The 22,060-nt window shown below is 39.0% G+C and overlaps 2 protein-coding genes and 1 long non-coding RNA gene across 5 annotated transcripts in view; 1 reads left to right on the forward strand and 2 right to left on the reverse strand.

The window, feature by feature from the left end:
- The window catches only part of LOC136259383 (uncharacterized), a 130,649-nt gene that overhangs the window by 65,329 nt on the left and 43,260 nt on the right, over nt 1-22,060 (reverse strand). The window lies entirely within an intron of this gene.
- Nucleotides 949-5,582, reverse strand: LOC136258534 (uncharacterized). 3 transcript variants are annotated; one of them, XR_010702807.1, is made up of 5 exons: nt 5,432-5,582; nt 3,310-3,401; nt 2,653-2,736; nt 2,506-2,596; nt 949-2,271 (listed from the first exon to the last, which is right to left on the reverse strand). It is a non-coding gene; the product is annotated as an uncharacterized lncRNA (long non-coding RNA). The 3 variants fall into 3 exon arrangements; XR_010702808.1 differs by lacking the exon at nt 3,310-3,401; XR_010702809.1 differs by lacking the exons at nt 3,310-3,401; nt 5,432-5,582 and having other exon boundaries at nt 2,658-3,084.
- Nucleotides 5,758-22,060, forward strand: part of LOC136258116 (ornithine decarboxylase-like) — a 30,088-nt gene continuing 13,785 nt past the window's right edge. The window contains exons 1-4 of the mRNA XM_066051416.1: nt 5,758-5,989; nt 12,370-12,406; nt 19,616-19,778; nt 19,834-19,966. Of these exons, the coding sequence (XP_065907488.1) occupies nt 5,822-5,989; nt 12,370-12,406; nt 19,616-19,778; nt 19,834-19,966 (501 nt within the window). The 5' untranslated portion in view covers nt 5,758-5,821. The remainder of the gene's footprint in view (nt 5,990-12,369; nt 12,407-19,615; nt 19,779-19,833; nt 19,967-22,060) is intronic.

Below are 22,060 nucleotides of genomic sequence, written 5' to 3' on the forward strand. Positions count from 1 at the left end.
CCCAGAAATAAAATACTGCCAATATCTCTCCATGCCATGGATACAAAACTAATGCATAGTCTCCCAATTAAAATCACCAAATGCAATTAGACCACATTTACATTATTGTGTGTGCTACTTATTACACTGCTCCCCTTCACCTAGACAGTTTGAAATCATTATTTCCTTCATGACTATAATAATACCAAGTTATAAGACATGTCAAAATTTGTCCATGAGAAAGTTTGGATAGCAAAGAATGCGTTAATTCAATTTCACTTGCCCTTACTAATGAGCAGGTCACTTTGTACACAAATAACCACATAATAATATCACACCTTAAAGCATTTGCAGCAGATGGAGATTTTAATGAACAACAGTCAATAGTACCTGGTATAGTGGAATACGTTAACCTGTTACAGCAACACCTGTGCATTCTGAACACACAGTAATGGTCCCAAAGTATCCCATAGTACATAGACTGACGTGGAAAAGCAGGACGCCTTGATAATCAAGACACTGTCAGTTGGTCTTAAGGTGTCCATAATAGTAGAGCGGCTAAGCAAAAAAAATAAATTGTTCCCTTTTTGATATAAGCACCAAACTTGATGACTGGATCTGCGAAAGGGGTCTTCCACACACATCCAATTGTATGAACTCGGGAGATCATAGCTTAGTGTTCGGCTAATGTACAAACCTCTCCTTCCATTAAACTATGTTAGTACTCACTACCGACCAAATTTCAAGTCAATAGCATTTTCCAATCATAAGTCATTAACCATCAAAGTTGGTAAGTGTGGAAGACCCCTTTTCACAAATCTGATCACATATTTGCTTGATTCATACTAAAGGATATTAGATACGGTGCCATTAAAATTACCAATCATGTGCTCAAAGGACACGTAAAGTAAAACCAACAGAAATGTATTGAAGAAGCCATAAAAGTGAATATACTGAAACTTTGCGTCTTCATTTACTGAGCAGTCAGCAATGCTGGTATGCTCAGGAAGAAAATTCATACATTTACATTGGTACAGTAATTTGAAATAGAAAATGAGTCAGTCATCTAGTTCGATTAGGAATTGTGGTTATGAGTTCCATTCTTGTACTGTTCTGGAAAAAGTTTTTTTGGTATGATGCTGTAGGTGTTGTTGGAAGCATGAAGTAACGTTGCCTGGTTTTTCTGGATAATTGGTAGGAATAGATAAAGGAATTTGGTTGTGGAATGCTTTGTAAAATATTTGTAGTCTAGATACATTATGTTGAGTTTGAAGATCTGGCCAGGAGCTGATCAAGGGAGGTATCCATAAACAACACATCCAGAAGCTAAGGTGTCCAACGAGGTCATTCATTAGCTTGCGATGTTAAGAAGCATGGAGAAGTAAGGTATACAAAACCATAGAAAACTGTTTCTATTGGATTGTGTCTCTACTTTTTACACTGAAATAATGGCAGTACCTTTAGAAGTGATAGTTGATTACATTTTGAAAGATTTTCTGACCGCACTAAATTTGAAATTACATTCATGCTATTTAAACAAAAAACAAAGATTTGAATACACTTGTATGGCTTTCTGCATTGATTTGGACGTCGCACCATACTTCAATGATTTAGTATATCTTACTCAACTTGTACAGAAAATTTGGTGCTTTTATCACATCACAATAGTGAACGATTTCATCAAAATTCGTCACTTAGCCACCCTACTGTAATAAGCAATACTTTTACAGACACTAAGTATTAGTTAGAGATGTACCATGAGGGATCTTTGTGGTTTTAAAAACTACAGATAATAAAAAATCCAAGGCAACGTCAAAGTTTTTTAAAGCCATGAAGATCTGAGTGGGCTCTCCAGACGTCTCTTAGTGATTCTAAAGGCCCAAAGATCAAAACCTTTTATGCACACCATTTTCTACAGTAAATTTATTCTGCATATGGAAGGTCTCAATTCATGTATAGTTGAATATTAGGATGCTGTTTAGACAAGCTGTGTCATTTCTTGGCTTCTTCGATATTATTGCCGGGAACATAATGACTGTACAACACTAAACGAGTATGACCGATGTTTTTCTTTCTAGCTGCCTTCTCTTGTCTCCGTTGTTCTAGTCAAGGTTCTCCACTTGAGCTAAGGATACATGTAGATTAGTGAGATTAATATAAGCTGGACATGACTCCTTTGGCTACTTTGCCATTCATCGTCACATTCCAATAATACAGTGTAGGATGGCTTGGTCTTTAAGAGCTCATGATAACCTTGTAAGCCTGGCTGGTGATGAGGTCATCAGATGCCTCCTACATGAATAGTTATCATAACACTTCAAACCAATTCTCTGTAACACCCCTATTAATAAGGTTATATAATTTGGTCCCATAAGTTGCGTACATAGGCACCCGGACAACTTAATTAGTGCCCAATAATTGCAATTCCACTAAATATGATAAGGTTAGTTGACTGTAGTGCAGTTAGTAAAGTAATGCTAAAGAATTCCACTTTAGAAATGGTTTTGTTGTAAGACCTAACCTTACTTGTCAATATGCACCATCAGCAGTAACTTCAGTGAATCAACACCTGTTAAAAACACCTGGTTGAAAACACCTATGCCTTGTTGCTTACAACCTACAGTAAAATTATCCACATCATATCAGGATGATATACAGTATATGTGTATGTACCTTACTTGTGAAGCAGGTAGCAATTTTTACCAATTGGTTGTATACAAATCTAGCAGCAATAGAACCTCAATTAACGGACATTCCCTGAAATAGACATTTCCTGATTACGGACACTACACCATGGGCCCCTACCATTTGGTAAACTTTGTACACCTCTATATAACAACTAATGGACAATCTATGAGTACCCCTGCTGTGCACTGAATGCATGCCTTTACCTCTAAATAACATATTTATTTAATTGCAGTTCCTTAAAGTCAATCCTCCACACTATTAGAGACAACATGCACTGCACCAAATATTACAATACTCTCGTGTTTTTAAATTGGGAGGAGAGTTGTGGAACATTTGTGGTGATCATGAATAAATAGGTATGTAAGAAACTAAGTATGTTATCATGCAGTCTACTATAAAGCTAGGTAGTTGCTGTCTAAGCCATATTTTGTGTCTAATGTAATGTAGTGTGTACACTTCCTTGCTAAGATGTGTGTTGCAGCCTCCAGAATATTAATTTAAAGTATTGCTAAAATTATATTGCAAGTTACAATAACCGCAACCTTCCTGCATAGGACTCCTCCATACAGAGAACAAGCAAGCATGGTCCCCAAGTGTCCATTACTTAACAGGCTCCACTGCACTTAAGTAGCTACTTCTCACCTTAATAGTACATTATTCAACCCACCGGGATCCTATTGATACAAAGGACAATTTTCATAGCTCTCCTGTAGGGAAGCCTTCCATGGCAGCAACTATGGATCAAATGAATAATGCCATTGAGGGTCCCACTTGACTTATAACAGTTCTGCCTGTACAAAAAACATGAATCAAAATGTTGAAACTATGAGTTGTAGCTACTTATAGTCCACCTCAGTGCATGTACACAGTTTTACTTATCATAATAAAAGAATCAGAAGAGTCAGGAGTAGTGGCTACAATGAGATTACACACCAGTAGATAATTGTGGTGTACTAGCAACACCTTCAACACAAGTCTTTTTGGCTCAACCACCAAATCCGGCAGTCATGCCAATGACAAACATTTGGAAAACTGATTTCTTGCAAATAATCTCAGTGCTCTCATCAAGTGAGGATTCCGCCATGTATCATGCAGTGCTTGTTATCAGATAATTATCATGTAACATGTACGACGTACATCCATGTATATACCTAGGGAATTTTCTTCCCCAGTAATATTAATGAAAAACCAGTACAACCAGTTACAGTAATTATAGCCAGACCTGGGTTAATCTAATGGGGACCTGGTGTTAACTAGCAGCTGATTCCCACTTAAATAGCTGGGTACACTTGAACAATGTAATAGTTTCCTACTGAAGGAAAATGCCATCGGGCACAACCGAAGACATACCAAGGGGGTGTCACGTCGGCTCACACTGTAGGTAGATCTGCGACCGCGGTCAAAGTCTTGACCAGGGAAAATTTCACCTTGACCCTTGACTTGCAGCATTTATCATCTTTGACCTGTGACTTGAGCGTTTCTTGTCGAAATTTTGACCTCCACTTATTTCTCTATTTTCCTATACGCACCTGTGCTTGTAACCTAGTATAATATTTTCTTAGTGCGTGCTACCAGCAGCTGGGAGAGAAAAATCATTATAATTATGGCGAAGTGCCTGTTGGAGCTTTAAAACATCTTCTTGGAGATTGTGAGTTACGTATAATTCCGTAAACTTGATAATAGCTACGTATAATTTTCGATTGTGGGTTTTGAACCTTCCGTATTGTCTTGACCCTTTACCCACTGTAAGAGCTATTTTGTGGCCTTGACCGTTGACTTAGAGTTTGACCGCGGTCGCAGATCGACCTACAGTAAGAGCCTGAGTGACACCCCTTTGCATACACGCACTTCTGGCAGTTATATTGCCCAGCAAACCAGCACTGAGCTACTCAGGTAAGACTGTCCAAGTGTCACAGATAGTGGCCAGGTCTGAAGTTCCACAACGACCTAAATATTGCCAAGGATGACAAGGACAGTTGAAAAAGGGAACACACAAATAAGGCTGGGCAGGTGATGAGGAACATTGCCTTGTCCAATATGTTGCAGTATGTTGTTATTGTGTCAATCAAGTAAGTTCTAGTGGTAGCATGCAACAACTAGGGCATACCCAACAGCAGCACCATTGAATACAGAATGAGTATTTAATAGCCATGTACCATAGCATAAATATTACAAGCCTGACAACTTCTGTTTGGCCACTGTACTGTCTTGGAAAAAGAACTACGGCAGCTTTGTAAGCAGCCCAGTTATTTGGCTAAACTGCAAGGTACTAGTGGACTGTAGCCTTTTTTTTTTTATTATTATTATTATTATTAGCACTTTACAGTGACCAGCACTGAAGGTCTGACAGCAACATGTGCTGCAGCCTTAGGATTACCTAACCTAATTTCAGAGACTTAGACCTAATGACTTGACTTACTGACTGACTGACTGAAAAGGTGTAACAGAAAAGGGGCCAAAGTAAGGAAAAAAATCCCTCCAACCCCAGGATTCGAACTGCAGGTCACCCAATGTCTAGTCGGGGCCACACTCAGTCTTCCTCCAGGAGGGATGGATTTTCTTCCTTAAACCTAAAGTATTTATTATTAGCACTTTACAGTGACCAGCACTGAAGGTCTGACAGCAACATGTGCTGCAGCCTTAGGATTACCTAACCTAATTTCAGAGACTTAGACCTAATGACTTGACTTACTGACTGACTGACTGAAAAGGTGTAATTACTATGGAGCTAGCTACCAGTACAATGCAATACATTCCTGCTTACCATTTGTAGTAGCTACTCTAGTTTCATCGTTCAATAGGAAACTTGGTCTAGTCCTAACAAAGAAACCGCTGTTCTCTTACAAGCATCCTGCAAGTTCATCATCGTAAACTTGAAGCGCTTTAACAAGAGTTGTAAGGAACGTCACCTCATGATTAACCGTCAATATACTGTGATTACATAATACTAGTCACGTGAGTTACATGGGATTAGTCAATCACAGACCTTTTTCTATCGGACTGAGTGCGCCGAGTTCACTTGATAACCCATTAGAGCGAGCATTAGAGACCTTTCCCATAACCTCTCGTGCCGTTGGGGTGGCCTGAATAATTCTGTCATTAACTTTAATAACGCATAATAAAAGGTCACCTATCCAGCCTCTAAAGCTTCGTAATGGAGTCGGAGTATTGCATCGACGAGAATGTCTCTCTTCATGTTTACCCATCAGACTACACCGTGGAAGACGTTATTATGAACAAAATTGAGGCGAATGACCGTAATGATAAAGAGGATCCATTCTTCGTTGTGAACCTTGGAAGAGTGGAGTATTTATATAGTCACGTAAGTTATACACTGCATAAAGTAGCGTCGGCAATAAATCAATACTTAATAGACTACTTTATTTAAAGGAAGTGGTTCCTGAACCGAAAGGTTTTTATTTTCGCGTCTAGTAGTTTCCCCAGCATTCGACTTTAGGGGACGCGAAAAGTAACATTAGCGTTAGGTTAGGCTCGGGTTCAGCTTTGGTTTCTTCTTCACCGTTAAGTTATGTTCTTCTGACTCTGTAATAGTGTATATAGTGAGACTACTACGTGAGTAGCGTTTATAAGGTAGAAAAGTAGGTGTAGTGGATAGCTAGCAGCGGTAGCACAGTGGTAAGCCTACTGCTTACAGTTCCAGTAGTCCAGGGTTCGAGCCCAAGTTGAGTTTTGCGGTGTTTTTTTTTCTCGTTTAGTGACTCTTTTTTGTCTAAGTTTTACTGTCGGTTCAATAGCGAGACTGGCTTATTGAACCTACTTTCGGTTCAGTAACCACTGCATTATTTAAAGGCATGAAGAGGTTAATTAAGGATTGGAGTACATATTTCTAAACCACACATTGGTTCCCATGCAAAGTGCCTCACAGACCCACAGCCCCTTGGATTGAATTGAAACTTGCGTGGACACAGGGCCTCCCATAGAACGACCAATTGGCTCAAATAGAGTGAAAATAGTATATTCGTAGATGAAGATAATGGCTTCAAGAATAGTACATGTTGTGGTGAAGAATAAGCCTGTTAGACACAGAAACATTAAATTTTGCTGAAAAGATCCTAATGTATCTGATTCAGTATCCAGTCATACAAGCCATGATCAATCCTTACTGGTGCAGCAAAGGTCAAATAATGCTATACTCCCATTCTGTTACTATATACTTTGCCCTGTTACTAGATACTTTGCTGGGATCTGTAACTTACTGAATTTTGGTTTACACTACTCTCCTATGTGGTCTGTGGCAATGCTAATGTGAGTGTCAGTAGCAATTAAAAGGTTGAATTTTATCAAAAGTCATGAACTACAGGTACTTGATGACCAGTTTTTATATCAAAATGATCACAGTGCAGCAAGCATTATGACTACACTGCTGTTATGTGTTCAATGGTTTCCCTTAGTGATATAAAACAACATTAAATTTGCAATACTTTAACAGGGTGATGAGAGAATGTTTATTACCATGCTACAAATCATTATCACTGAGTGCACCCATACAAGTAATAAGCAAGGCTCTGATGATTTACCTTGTCAGTGACTATAAAACTAGTTTCATAGACTTGTGGCAAAGCATAGCCCAAATAATAGCATTTTTCAAGAAGCCAATCCATCAACAATAATAGTAATCCAGTGATTATGCAATAGCTGATTTATTACACTGTATCCAATCTATATTCCATGGCTTCTGGTAAAGTGGTCTATTTCCGGGGGGGTAGCTCACAAGCTGGGACTCTTGTACACTCTCGGAGAGATCCAATTATAAATCCATTAAATATTTAGAAATCCTGAAATCTATAATCGCTTTTACAGTTATTTTTGTTTCCATGTGTTCACGTATTTATTTACTTTCATGAACTTCAAGGGCAGCAACCAGCTAAAATCAATGAAGATGAGGCCTTCAGAGGTAGCTACAATGACTATTTGGAGTAACTAGGTGCTGAATGTTTCGTGAATCAATTCACCCATTACAAAGCACTATTGTGCTCCTGTCAGGTCTTCTTTGGTCACTTCTTGTTTACTGTCCCTGTTTCCTACACAAGTAGAATGCCAGTGAAACATCTTTAGAAAGTAGATAAATTTTTAATTGTATTTATAAATACTTGATGAAATACTTAAATATTGGGACTCTTGTACACAATTTTGGATTTTTAAAGCTTGTGGCTACCCCTCATTAATTTCATTATAGAGCAATATCTTTTACGCCACAAAATTACTAGTGATGCACAGATACCAATACTAGTATCGGTATCGGCCTTATTTTGGCAGTATCAGACTTGTATATGATTCATTGAAGCCATAAACTGTTATCTTCGTGTAATTGATAGCCACAAAACCACCAAACTGCAGTTGATGGGATTAGCAAATGAGTTTAGTAAGCTAAATCACTAGCTGTTTCTTGTGAGAAATACCTGTGGGACAAAGTATCGGATTGGTATCGGCCATTTCTGGCCTCAAATGTATCAGTATCAGATCAGTAGTGAAAAAGTGGTATCGGTGCATCACTAAAAATTACATGAAAACGCATAACCGCAACTTCCGCAGGGCAATAGAAGGGTAAATTCAATGACATGGTTACTTCAAGAAGCTGTAACTTGGCTTCTGGTGATTTATTCCATGTGAAACTTACAAAATACGTAGAACAGAAGTTAGGAAAGACCATGCAAGTGTTATTTTGGCATCGGGTTGGTTTTACCCAGGTTACAAGGATAAAACGGCTGTTTTGGGCTTAACTCGAGAAAGCAATTGTCACCAAACAACACTTCAGTAAGAAAGAATGAATAATATTGAGCTAATGTGTGCCAGTTTGTCGATATATATATGGTGGGACTCTTCTGTCGTACTTATCAAAGTGTTAAAATCCTTGTGCCCATGCAATTTTTGCCAATTATCAGTCATAACTCACCCAGCACGAATCAAATCAAATTGCACTACTTAAGCATCTCTTATACTACTCCCTCCCTTACTCCTGATGATATTCTGACTTTGAGAAAGACGGTTTCAACAGACCTGAGGTAAAGTAAACTTGCGCTGTTGATTTCAGTTCCATTTGAACTAGGCCTGAGTCAAACATGCCAGCATAATAGGTTGGAGTGTTATGCCAGCATAATGCATATTAGGCAGATATTTCAAACCATGGAGCATAATTCCATGAAAGCAGATTGATACTTCGCAGTCAGTAGAAACTGCAAACTGCAAAAGAGCACTCAAATGCATTGTACCAAGAGTTCATAATATATATATACTGAGGAGAGTATCCTACTCTCATATACCCCTGTAGAAGGGCGTATTGTGAAGTCATGATGTAACGACAAGATGTTGTGGTTTGTGACTTAAAAGCAGCCATAAAAGTGCATGAATCATTAGCACCATTTCACACTCGCGACGCTCAGTATAGCCTTATTCGCGAATGGCCTAGCAAGAAATGCCTACGAAGCATTCTTAACCCATGAAAGAACGATTGTAGTTTGGTGAGAAACGCTAGTTAATTTGGTTGCTAGCAACGTTGTTAGGCACACGTTCAATCGATACCATGTTCAACTAATGACATCATTAATTATACAAAGAAAAACAGGCGAATCCAGAAATATTGCATCATAACTTCACGATACTCCCTTCTACAGGGGTATATGAGAGTAGGATACTCTCCTCAGTATATATATTATGAACGCTTGATTGTACATAGCTCCTTAGATCAGTACTTGATACTCTCTAATAGAGCAATCACTTTGTAGTGAAATACTCTAATAAAGAATTCACTGATTAAAATGTTCCAAGATAATCGTAAGAGATATTGCTATCCTACGAGCATAATGTAGGCATAATGAGAACAACTGAAGAGCATAATAGATGAACATTTTGAGCATATTTGACTCAGGCCTAATTTGATCACTTCCATCCGAGCCACGAGCTATTCTGTGGTGGTTTTTAAATTGAGCCAGCCACAAGAAACTTTATGGATTGGATATAACCACTCACAAGAAGTCACTGTGACACTACAATAATACAGCTTAGCTGAAGAAGGGTTTTTAATTAGCTTCACCTCTCACATAACGCGGAACTTGACATGTGGATGGAACTGTTCAAACGGAACTGAAATCAACAGTACTCCAATGGCATGTGTACATTTTCTGCCCCGTGGAAGTGATTGTGTCTACTGTGATGTCAGGTGATACCACTCTATACTCCAAATGATGTTTTTACTATTCATACAGGCATGTGTAATTCATTTTTCGTATGTGCTCAGGATCTATCTGTAATATTACTTGTTAGAAATGGCAATGTAGTGGCAAAAGTGTTTTCGACTGTCTTACATTCTTGCTAAATTAGATGAAAAAGTGACTTAATAACACGGTAGGATGTCTGTTAAAAATAATTATAATATGTGACCGGATTTCACATAACAAGGCTTCCACACACACAAAATCAAACTTACGATTTTACCAGAAATGGATTGCTGGTCTAATACACTATCATATTTCACACTGTACTTCCTTCAGCACTGACAAGTCTGGTTTCTGTAGCAGCTTTCTCCCGACCCTGTCAAAGCCACAAGTGTGAGATTGGCACCATTAAATGGCCATGGCTTTGTGATAATGGTGTGTAGTGAGCTGGGACTTCACAGAGAGCTCACCAATAGTGTTCTCAGTCAATTTGGAGTAATTTGAGGGCCATGTAGGGCCATGGAGAGCCCAAACTTGGCCTCTGGATTCCAATCGTCTTCTCACTTCATTTTATATCCGTATATTAAAACCACCGTCCACTCCCACCCTCCAACCCTATTACTACCACCTGTGATATCATTACCCGCTCGAAAAAAGCTGCTCAAAACAGGGCAAATTTTGGGTATCAGAAATGTATACACCCACTCAGTGATAGCTAGTGAACAGATGAACAATTGGTGCAAATTTTGTTTGCACAGCTGTAGGCACTGGGAAGTTATTAAACAATGATTCCTTAAAATCGCCATATCTCCTATCAAAGCTTTGTGCGTCGAAGCCTTGTTTTGTCAAATTCAGTCACATATGGTGTTGGAATATTTCTCATGGTGTAATACAAATGATGGTTTTGTGGAGTGTATTCATTGAGCTATGATGGCTATTAGAAAGCCTGGCTCAGCAGATCTAGAGGCCTAGTAACACTATTGCACAAACTTGAAATACTATCCCATTCTTCACCATAGTAATTTATTCACCCCTAAGAGCTTAGGTGCTCTGGTACAGAGTAATATCCAATGACAGCACAAACTACGTAACCACCGTTCATGATGTGCTGTAGGATTACTACAATTGTAGTACGTAAACATTTAACAGATCTCCTGCCTTCTTGGTAAGTCACTTTCTCATCTAGTTGGCAATAATGTGAGACAGTTGAAAACCAGAGGAGGGTGGAACTGTTTTTAAGCACTGTTAAAATTAAGTGCACAAAATGCTAGTTTTGAAATTGGGTGGATGATGTAACCATGACATCATTGTCTTGTTGAAAAAAATATGTGACCAGGCCTACAAAAATAGTGAATGTGAGCACAAACTACACCCCGTCACATAACATCTTATATCTCAGTATTGGGATAGAATATTTCACTGTATTGTAAAGTCAACTAAAAGTTTAATAAGTGCTGAAAGACGCATGGCTACAGAGTCATGGAATACTATAGCCTGACTGATGCTTTTTGGCATATACAGTGCATCCGTCATGGTCATACCTTTTTGTCCTCCTTTGTATCCCTTTTCTCTTCACTGAAGGTACAAAGTGTCGGTTCATGGTAGTGTATATGGCTTCCTCTATTGACTATCACATTTATAAAAAGGCATCTGTATTTATTAAGACTTTACAGTGCAAATGCTGAAGGTATTCATCTGTAGTGCAGTGTAATGGGCTGAGCATGACCAAAAATAAAGCATAATGGCACTTTGCTTTTCAGTCATGATTGATAGTTAGGATTTAATTGATCTTTAATTAATGTCATGGTAGTTGGCAATAGTGCACATACACATGTACAGCACACCAATACACACAATAAACAAACGTATAAACTTAATAGCTAGTCATACTGCAAGTACGTAATTACTTTAAGTAAAAGGGATACGAATTCATTATAGTTGTAAGTAACAGGTGTGACAGCAGTGAGAGAATTCCACAAAGAAGTGGCAGATGATGGGAAAATCTTTTGGTTATGTTGTGGTAAAAATAGGATTGGTAGATCAAGAACCAAGCATGGCTTATTGTTGCTATGAGAGACTCATTGGGGCACACATTCAGACAGTTTGATGGCATTCCATGCATCATTCTCCCTTTTGATGTAGCATGTGCAGTTTCATTGTAATCATAATTATAGTATTTAAAGAATGAACAAGGAAGTGGAACGAAAAAAAATTAATTTAAAAGTTGGATTGGGATTTTAAAATGTAGTAAAAAAATAGAAAGTAGTGAAACAAGGGAGGTTGCCTATACCTGTAGCTATACTAGTAGTTAATCCCTAATTCAGTCTTGATTATAATCATGGTATTTGGATTAAATGTCCACCATCGTATAGGCATCTTCTTTTGTTTCAGTAGTTTTTAGTTATTCCCTTGTACATGTATCTCAACCTTTTCAGTTTTTTTTGATTCTTATCCCTAATCCAAAATTAAAATCCTAAATTTCCTTCTACTTGTAATGTCTATAGTTTAACTGTGTCTTTCTTTCATACAGTGGCAGAAGTTACTACCATCTGTGGATCCATTTTATGGTAAGTACATGTATCACAGCATGTAGATATAGATCAAAGTAACAAACTTAAGCAATAATTTCTATGTGATGTATATGTTGAAAAGTATTTTTGGATTGCTGTTTGCTTATGGTCAGCACCTTTTGGTGTTTGAATAAAGACCAAAGTGCAAATTCTAGAAAAACATGGAAACTGAGGTATAAGTATTGAGCATAATTTGAGCATGATAGGTAAATATTGAGCAAGTTTATCGTGACAGTTTAGCACTTGGGTTAAGCATTAAAATCAAATCAGAATCACAAGACATACGCCATTAATTTTACAACACATAAGTATACGCTCTTTCAGAGAAAGGTCAGTTAGTTAGTTCCAGTGGGTATGTTCCAGAAGCCTAGAGGGAGGCTTTGAAACTCTACCACTTCTAGTAACTGAAGTATCAGGCTGAGGTCTGTTAGGGTCCCCACCAGCATTGAAACCGGGTCACTACTATTGACACGGTTGACCCGGATGTGACCCGGATTGATTTAAAGTGAGGCGTACGCCATCTGCTACGTTTTGGGTGCCAACTAGCGCATTAAGTACGAGGGTGTCCATACTTAATGATGGTAGTCAGTGGGCATGATTCCACGTAAGTTTGCAAAAAGCAAGATATGTTTCCTGCAAGTAGGTGTGGCTTTGCACATATCTAACACACCATAATTTTAAAAAGTACAACACATTCCCAATATAAAGTGGACGTGGCTCATGAAAGAAACTAACCTTGACTTACCTTGTACAATAACAATCAATTAGTGGGCATGGCTCCACATAAGCTACCGGGCAGCTATTAGCATGGTTTCATGCATACCTGTAGACTTTAATATCACCCATAAATGGGCGTTACTGCACGTATGGTTGCAGGTGGTCGTCCAATAAGTGGGAGTGACTCACGAAAGTAGCTGAGGGACATCAGGACTTGGCTATGATGCATTTATACACTTCTGTACTGTCCAACTGAACAATTTGCTTTGCACGCGATCCAATCCGGGTCAGACCCAGATAATGTTTAAAGTGGGTCTGACCCGGATGACCTGGACAAAATGTAACCCATGTGACCCAGCCCAGTTTCAATGCTGGTCCCCACTAGAGAACTGTTCTGTCTCGGCTGAACTGTTACTGACTATTTCTGGTAAAAATTCAAGTGTCTACAGTTTTGTCTCGATGTTCCTGTATCGTTGCAACTTGATAAGGTCTCATTGTTGACGTTTGTACAACTGTTCTTTGTTTGTTGATCAGTAATCCACACATGGCTTCCTGGGACTCACCTTACTGGCTCTGTGGCGATCATTGTAGTTTGATCCTTGTCAGTCCTGTCTCTTCTTCTCTTTCTCCTTCACGGCAGTGTATTTATATGGATATATGGTTTCAATTGTGAATGAGGGATGGGAACTGTTGAACATAATTGTCTGTTCATAAGGAATTCTGCTTGGCTGTAACCACATTCAATTAGAGTGCTCCTATACACAATAGGGGTCTTCACAGTTGCTGAGAAGATTTTTGATAGTGCAGACAGCTCACTCAGCTTAGGCATCAGGCTATTATCCTCCAAAAATTGAGCGTTATGCTTTTAAGCAATGCTCAAAAATTGCCTATTATGCTTTTGAGAATTGCCCATTATTATGCCACCATAATTGGCTAATAATACCAGTTAATTGTTGTATTAGACCATTTTCATTGATGTTTAAGCTTCAAATATTCTTGAATTCTTTAGCTGGTTGCTGTATTGGAGTATTTCATTTCAATGTGACTACTTTATTAGAGTAAATGATATTCAGAGCAGATGGTATTAACGGTTTGGCAGGTTGGCTTTGGAACTTACAGCAAATTGGGCAAAGGTTCTCTAGTTGGGTACTGAGACCTGGCCACCATATGGACACTTTTGGCTCTCTCACAACACTTTGAGATACCTTGGTGACCGGCATACAACATCTCTAGGACATTAGGTCTAATCTGTGTAGGTATGGTATATGCCTTTCATTAGCGGGTCATCCTGAAATGAAGTTTCACCCGCAACAAAGGAATAATTATGATTCCAGTATACCTGGTATGTGTATCTTTTTTGGCCATCCATCACTGCAGTATTTTATGAGATAATTATTGACAGACTTCATCCTTGAGTTAGTTATTGTTTGATTTGTTGGATATGCTGATCTGACACCAGTAAATACTCACAAACTACTGTAGACTGATGTAAGCTGCAACTTGTTGGTTAATCTGTGCATCTTCAAAGGAAGAGCCTCTAACAGGTGCTTGAGATAATGTATTGGAGATCTTTCCTGTTACATGAGAAATCATGAAGTGAATTCGCATCATTTGCATCTTAAATCTTTGAACACGGATAGATAAATCGCCAAGATGTTTGGAACTTAAGAGTGGAATGATGGATTTGTGGTCGGTTTGAATGTGGAAGGTCTTGCCAAGTAAATGGTCACTGAATCGTTCACAGCACCAAGTAATAGCCAGTACCTCCTTCTTGATCTGTGCGTACTTTTGTCAAGTAGGTGTAGGTACTCTAGATACATACAAAACTGGTTGCTATGTTCTGCAAGGTTGTTTCTGAGGTAAGACTCCCTAATCCAAATGCTGAAGCGTCTGTTGATTAAAATAGTATGGCGATCTGGGCTGTACAGTACTAGAACTGGATTGGAATTCAGGACTTTCTTCACTGCAGTAAATGCTTGGTGTTATGGCTCTCAGGAATTCTTTGCTGAGTAGGTCATGAAGAGGTTTGGTAATTTCTGATAGGAATTTACCTTGCTGGTTTGCCGTGCCCAGAAATCGTTGTACTTCTGCAGGAAAGGTGAAACTTTTCATCAGTTTGATTGCTTCCACCTTCTGTGGATCTGGACATATTGCACAAGTTGACCCAGAAATCAGGCAATGTGAGTAGAAGAACTGCATTTCTCCTTATTGAACATAACTTTGGCTTGCTTGAGATGTTCAATACAGCAATCAGTCTGTGATCGTTCTCATCCTGGTCCTGACCATAGACAAGAATGTAGTCCATCATGCATACCACACCACTCAGATTTTGCAGTGACTCACTGATTCTCTTTTGGAAGTATTGCAGAGCAGAACTGATTCCATGGAACCCAGATAAAGCAGAATCTTTCAAATGGTGTAGTGAATGTGATAAGTAAGGCTGATTCTTTCTGTAATGTGATCTGCCTAAACCCAGAATTTGCATCGAGCTTGGAGAATACCTTTGCATCACCGAACTGAGCAAAGATGTATTCCACAGGTGGTATGGGGTGCCGTTCCCTCTGGATACTTTCATTAACTAGGTAAGATCAACACAAATACGTATTCTGCCATTTGGCTTCGGCACTACCACCATTGCTGTGCACCATTCAGGTATTCTTGTATACTTTCCTGGTAAGGATCCTAAGCCTTCATAGAGTTTGGGAAATTTAGCTGGAATACAGTACCAGATGGAATGTGGAAACTAGATGGAGTGCCTCAATAGCTGGAAGCCCAATAAGTGCTTTGTGCAATTCACAGGTTACTCAACCCCTATGTTGTTATATTGCATAACACCAATAAACTTACCACATACCTCAAGGTTTTTCTGGCATGGTCCATTAAGAGATCGACTACAGGGCTGTAACTTCACTCCAGTTAACTTCTTGAAAATCAATTCAGATTTAACGTTTACATCAGTTCCTATGTCTATTTTGGAGTGGCAGTATTAGTTGCAACTGCTCTTAGAAAGCCATTAGCACTGTCTAACATGGGACTTGACTCAATCGTATTGACTCCTTTTGAGTGGCACACTGATTGGTAATGACTTTTCTTAGAACATTTCCGACAGATGGCTTCTTGAGTTGGGCATTGTTGACTGTGTGATAGTGATTTGCCACATCTACAGTGTAACACAACTGTCCTTTTGTTTAAGAGTATCAGTTGGTGGTGTGGAGAATGTGTGCTCTTTCTCACTTGCAATTTCTTTTCCTTGTGCACCCCCTATCTATCTTCAGGGGTTGATCCGGACCCACATCATTGACAGTTGATGCTTCAGTGCTTCACTCTGGCTGGCGGTAGTTACTGCTTGTTTCAAGATTGTACCCTTGACTCATATACAGTTTTTTTGTAGCAGCGTTTTTTAGCTACACTTTCATTATTTGTATAAGTATAAAGAGAAGAGTTTATATAAGACGCAGAGAGCATCTACTATTGGTCATGATTCTAGTAATTCGAAGTTAGGGTTAGGGTTAGAGTTAGAGTTACGGTTCTGTTTATCTTTATTATAGGCTGGACCACTATTAATATTCAAAGTCAAATTTCATGCAGTTATCTGGCAGCTAGCAGCAGTAGCACAGTGGATAGGAGTCTAGTCTAGTGTACTGTGCAGAAGTGACCGAGTTTGAACATGTATCAAGCTGAAGCTTCATAGACACTTGAATGGAACGCAAGCCCACTACTAAACAATCTCGGATCACTTCCTCTTGAAGTGATTCGTAACAGCAGTTCTCAGTGAGTGTGTGTAGTGCTGTCATGGACTGATTGAATGACTTGCCATCCTGTCGGTGGCAGGTGTTGAATTTGGTATGCTCGTATATCACATTTCTCCCCTTTGAAAAATGTTCATCAAACTCTGTCTTCACTAGTCCATCTTTCTTTTAGTTGTCATCACTAAGGTCAATTGCATCATTCATTGAGTAGATTAGAGTGTTAACTTACTTCGCTTCATCTTTAGAGTGTAGTCCTGAAACTTGGTGAAAGCATTCGAACTTGTGGATCCATCATGGCCACTCTTCGACGCAGTTGAGATTGAAACTATCTGGTGCAATGATCTGAAAGGATGCCATGTCAAGTTTTGTCAATGTTACCTGTTGCCTAACCATAATTGAATATTTCATACATGCACAAATCCAGTGGTTACACTTGTATTGGCATCAGGCTATTAGTCTGAAATAATAGTGTTGCATAGTAACTTGGGCACTTGTGATTTGCCTGATATGTATGCCCACAGTCCTTGGGCTGCACCCTCAGACTTTGCCGTACATAGTAGGCAAATCGCTTGTGCCCATTTTACAATTACATATTATATTATGGTGCAGTATGGTTTTGGTTACTAACTGGAAGACTAAAAGATATTGATCAGAGTATCTTATGAAGAAACTACACCTACAGTATTATTATTGCATAATTGTACCATTAGCTGACTGCCTTCTAGCAAGACAAAAGAAATAAACGAATGTTAGATGGTAATAGATTCTCATAGTTTTAAAGAATTTTAGTGACTAGATGGAATAGGGACCCACGGCACAGAATATGCTTTTAAGCCTCCCTATTATTCTTTCTGGCAATTCCTTTTTTTTTCTTCTTTACCTATTATTCCCAAAATTATTCCCTAAAATCCTGGAGTAATTTTTGAAATACAGTTAAATACATCTATTTTTACTGCAGCTGTACAGGCATTGTTTCTAGCAGCCATAAATTGTGACTTAAAAAGATGCTCTATTAGAGGAGTCATTTATTATTTGAACAACTGCTTTTTTAGGTAGGTGAATGTTCTATTAGAGTATGCCATTTTTTCTGATTTCATGCTAGTATAGCAGTGTGTAGCTAAGGGGTGTCTTCAAAAGAATCATTTATTAGTTTCATTTTAAAAATCACCCTATTATTCTTGAATAATTCCTGATTCTTTTTGCTACCTATTATTCCCAAATTATTTTGGCATATTCTAGATGGAACTTAAATTAAATAGTATGATGCATAAATTTTTAAAAACATCAAATGTGACTGGATTTTGGAAAAACGATCCAAATCGCACATTAGAAGTTCCGAGATAAACGGTTTTAAAGAATTGAAGCCAGCATATCTCTCCAAGGATAGCAAGCACGCGTATGAAATTTACACAAAATATGCATCAATCTGTTACCTTTCAAGCCACTTCCAGTACTTGTAGCTGCTTGTACAGTTTCCCGCCAAATAAGATAGAAAATCTGAGCAGTTGGACGAGCGAAGTAGTATCACGAGTGCTCACAAAGGGGTGGAGGCTGGGGGGTGGAGGCTGGGGGGTGGCGGGGAGGGCAAGAGATAGACCTCAAAATGGAGGCAGACCACGATTGGAGTCCAGACACGAGATTACAGGGCTGTGCTGGCTCCTTAGTGGCTGATATGTAGCAAAATCAACAGAGAACACGTCTGGCCAACATTATAAGGCTGTCCACCAGTAAACCACTGACTCTTGCCAAGCCAGGTCCTTCACAAGGCCTGAAACCGCCATTTGAGCACTCCACACCACCCAGAAAAGACGTGTGTAATAACCAGCCTCGTGTAGTTTGAGTAGTGCTGAGGGTCAAAACTTGTAGTACGATAGTGTAGCTATCCACTGGTGGTGTTAGTTTGATTTTGCCTGATGTGCGATTTGGATCGGTTCTGTAAAATCTGGTCACAAATTATATTTTTGAATACGGGCAAATGTAAAAGGAATTTTGCAGCTATGTACCCATGCAGTGCTTTGTTTCAACCTGGTCATGTAACCAAATGTAGACACAAGGAGTACATTTCACTGTTATATAGTTGGATACTTCACAAAAGGCAGAGAACTAAGGCAAGAAGATTGCACAATAGACATGTAAACAAGTCACTGATGAGTCACTGTATAGTAGAGCTGGGCGATATACTGGTATTCTTAGTAATCTGTGATATTTAAGTCATACTGGTTTTGATACCACCTGTTCTTTTTTTTAATGTCGCCATACCATCTGGGCACTATGGCCTCCCTGTGGGCTTGGTTCATCCCATATTTAGAAGGTAACCAAACATGTGACAATGTTTGTAGGCAGGTGCTGATGTAGTCAGCCAACCAAACTATGTGAACAAGTTTGTTTGTGGTAATATGTACCTGAGGTTTGCTGAGCTACCATGGGTATTTGGTGCTTTTGTAGAGGTAAATGGCAGTTACTATAATACCTGGTTTTTACATTAATACTGTGATAATTAGTAATACCATGATACTTTTTATGGAAGGTATACCATTTGCTATTTTTCAATACCACCCAGCACTACTGTATAGTGTTCATGCATTATTGTTTGCTTTGTACTTTTTGGTCATACAATCACTGTTGTGGGTTTTGATATTATGTTTAAAATGTTATTATATTCTAAAGTATGTGCACCTTTTGTTGCAGTATTTTCCAATACAGGATATGGCTTCAATTAATATTTTACATTATATTATAGCTGTCAAGTGTAACTATGATCCGGTGCTATTACGAACACTTGCTGCACTCGGAGCTGGATTTGACTGTTGCAGTGAACAAGAGATTAACACTATACTAAATCTTGGAGTGGATCCCTCCAGAATCATTTATGCTAACCCTTGCAAGCAGAACTCTCACATTAGGTACGCTGAATTTTAATTGTGGTATGTTTGTATATAGCTCAATTATATACCCTAGATTTGCAGCCAAAGTTGGTGTTAAGTTAATGACATTTGATGATGAACTTGAGTTGCCAAAAGTAAAAGAGCTTTTTCCTACAGCTGAATTGGTGCTAAGAATTTTTGTTGATGACTCTACTGCCAATGCTAGGGTTAGTTCAGTTGAAAATAATGAATGCAGTATTGCAGCAAATGTTGGGAATATTTACTGGAACAGCAGCTGTTACTTGCAGACTAATGCAGTGTCACCATGCAAGAGCTCACAGTATTTGTATGGGTTTTATCAAACAATGTGGTAGCATGATATATTAGACAAGTACAGTAGAAGCAAAAAATTAGGAATTTTATAGTTGGATTAGGAATCAAAGGAAAGTAGTGAAACAAGGGAATAGCTAAATACAGTGTAGTACTGAAACAAGAGAGGTTGCTTATACCTACAGATGTGCTATAGTGTACATTTAATCCCTATACTTCAGTCTATAATATAACCTGAATTACGGATTAAATGTCCACTAGTATATCTGTAGGTATGTGGGCAACCTCTCTTGTTTTAGTACTTTTTAGCTATCCTTTGTCTCACTACTTTTTTGATTCCTAATCCAACTTAAAAATTTCTAATTTTTCCTTCTACTTACTTTTATACTTTTTGTAACATAATCATGGCTTGTGAGCCCCTGTGCACTGCAAAGGAAGAAGCCTGACATAAACATGCCCCAGCAATCAATTACACAGAAACCAAAGTGCCATTACAGTTCCTTTTCAGCCACGTTCAGTCCATTACACAGCCCAGACGAAGAAAAATACGAGAAACAGCATTTCAGCTGCGCATATTGTAAAGGAAAAAGGACGGCTGACATACCATACGTCTAGATGCGCACTCCAACAGTCAATTATACAGAAAGCAAAATGCCATTACGCTTCATTTTTAGCCTGTTACACAGCTACAGGTGAAGACCAACACAAGAGATGTCATTCAAGTTACTACAGTAAACACGGAAGATTTCCAAAATAACACAATAGTTAACAAAGAAGCCACACACACTACCGCGAAATGACACCTGGCACCATAACTGGCACTGACAGAGGAAAGTGATGGAACACAACAGTAAGTTAGTCCATGATGCCATTGTGTACACTGATACCTTCATAATTAAATGACCCCCTGCCTTTGAAATCATCTACCTTTTATGATGAATAACACCTTCTTGGAGTAGTCTTTGTTTAGCTACTGTATGTATCTTGTATTGAAAGGAAGAAAATATTCACGGAAGCCTATGTTAAAAGTTATCCAAAAGTGCTATTTTTGGTCGGTCTGCCTGCCTGCCTGCCTGCCTGCCTGCCTGCCTGCCTGCCTGCCTGCCTGCCTGCCTGCCTGCCTGCCTGCCTGCCTGCCTGCCTGCCTGCCTGCCTGCCTGCCTGCCTGCCTGCCTGCCTGCCTGCCTGCCTGCCTGCCTGCCTGCCTGCCTGCCTGCCTGCCTGCCTGCCTGCCTGCCTGCCTGCCTGCCTGCCTGCCTGCCTGCCTGCCTGCCTGCCTGCCTGCCTGCCTGCCTGCCTGCCTGCCTGCCTGCCTGCCTGCCTGCCTGCCTGCCTGCCTGCCTGCCTGCCTGCCTGTCTACCTGCATCGAAATTGAAAGTCCAGTGACTACTGTAAATGATATAATTATTACACAGCCTCCATTTATCTGAGAATAATATAACAAGCTCACTAGTGGAATGTACCTTTTGGAGTCCCGAAATATGTACTTCTTGTGACTTACCTTTACATCATCTCCAATACATGTAATTCTTGTCATCATCTTCTTTATATAAGTAAACCATATACCAGGAAGTCACTTTACTGTATCAACACTTGCTCACAGGCATGTACGTATATACATAATTTACATGCTATAACTACTGTAACAGTATATTATAGCATACAAATGTTATATACGCTATCCATTCTGTTTCATATAATATAGCATATAGTTTCATATACGCACTGCTTAAAGGCTCTTAGTTTACTAACTTCTTTACTGTAGTTATACCCAGGTATATTGATAACAAAATATCGGTAACATTTAGTATATATATGGAATGTATTGTTTAAGTAAGCTGTAAACTCTCAGTTAAACGTCAGTGAATGTGAGTGTACTAAAAATTTACTAAAACAGTAAATCATTAACTGTTCTGTATACTGGGGATATAACACTCTAGTAAACTAAGAAGCTTTTAGCGGTGACGCTATGGAGTGGATAGCTTTTCAC

The sequence above is a fragment of the Dysidea avara genome, chromosome 6 (assembly GCF_963678975.1).
Source record: "Dysidea avara chromosome 6, odDysAvar1.4, whole genome shotgun sequence".
Lineage (NCBI taxonomy): Eukaryota > Metazoa > Porifera > Demospongiae > Dictyoceratida > Dysideidae > Dysidea > Dysidea avara.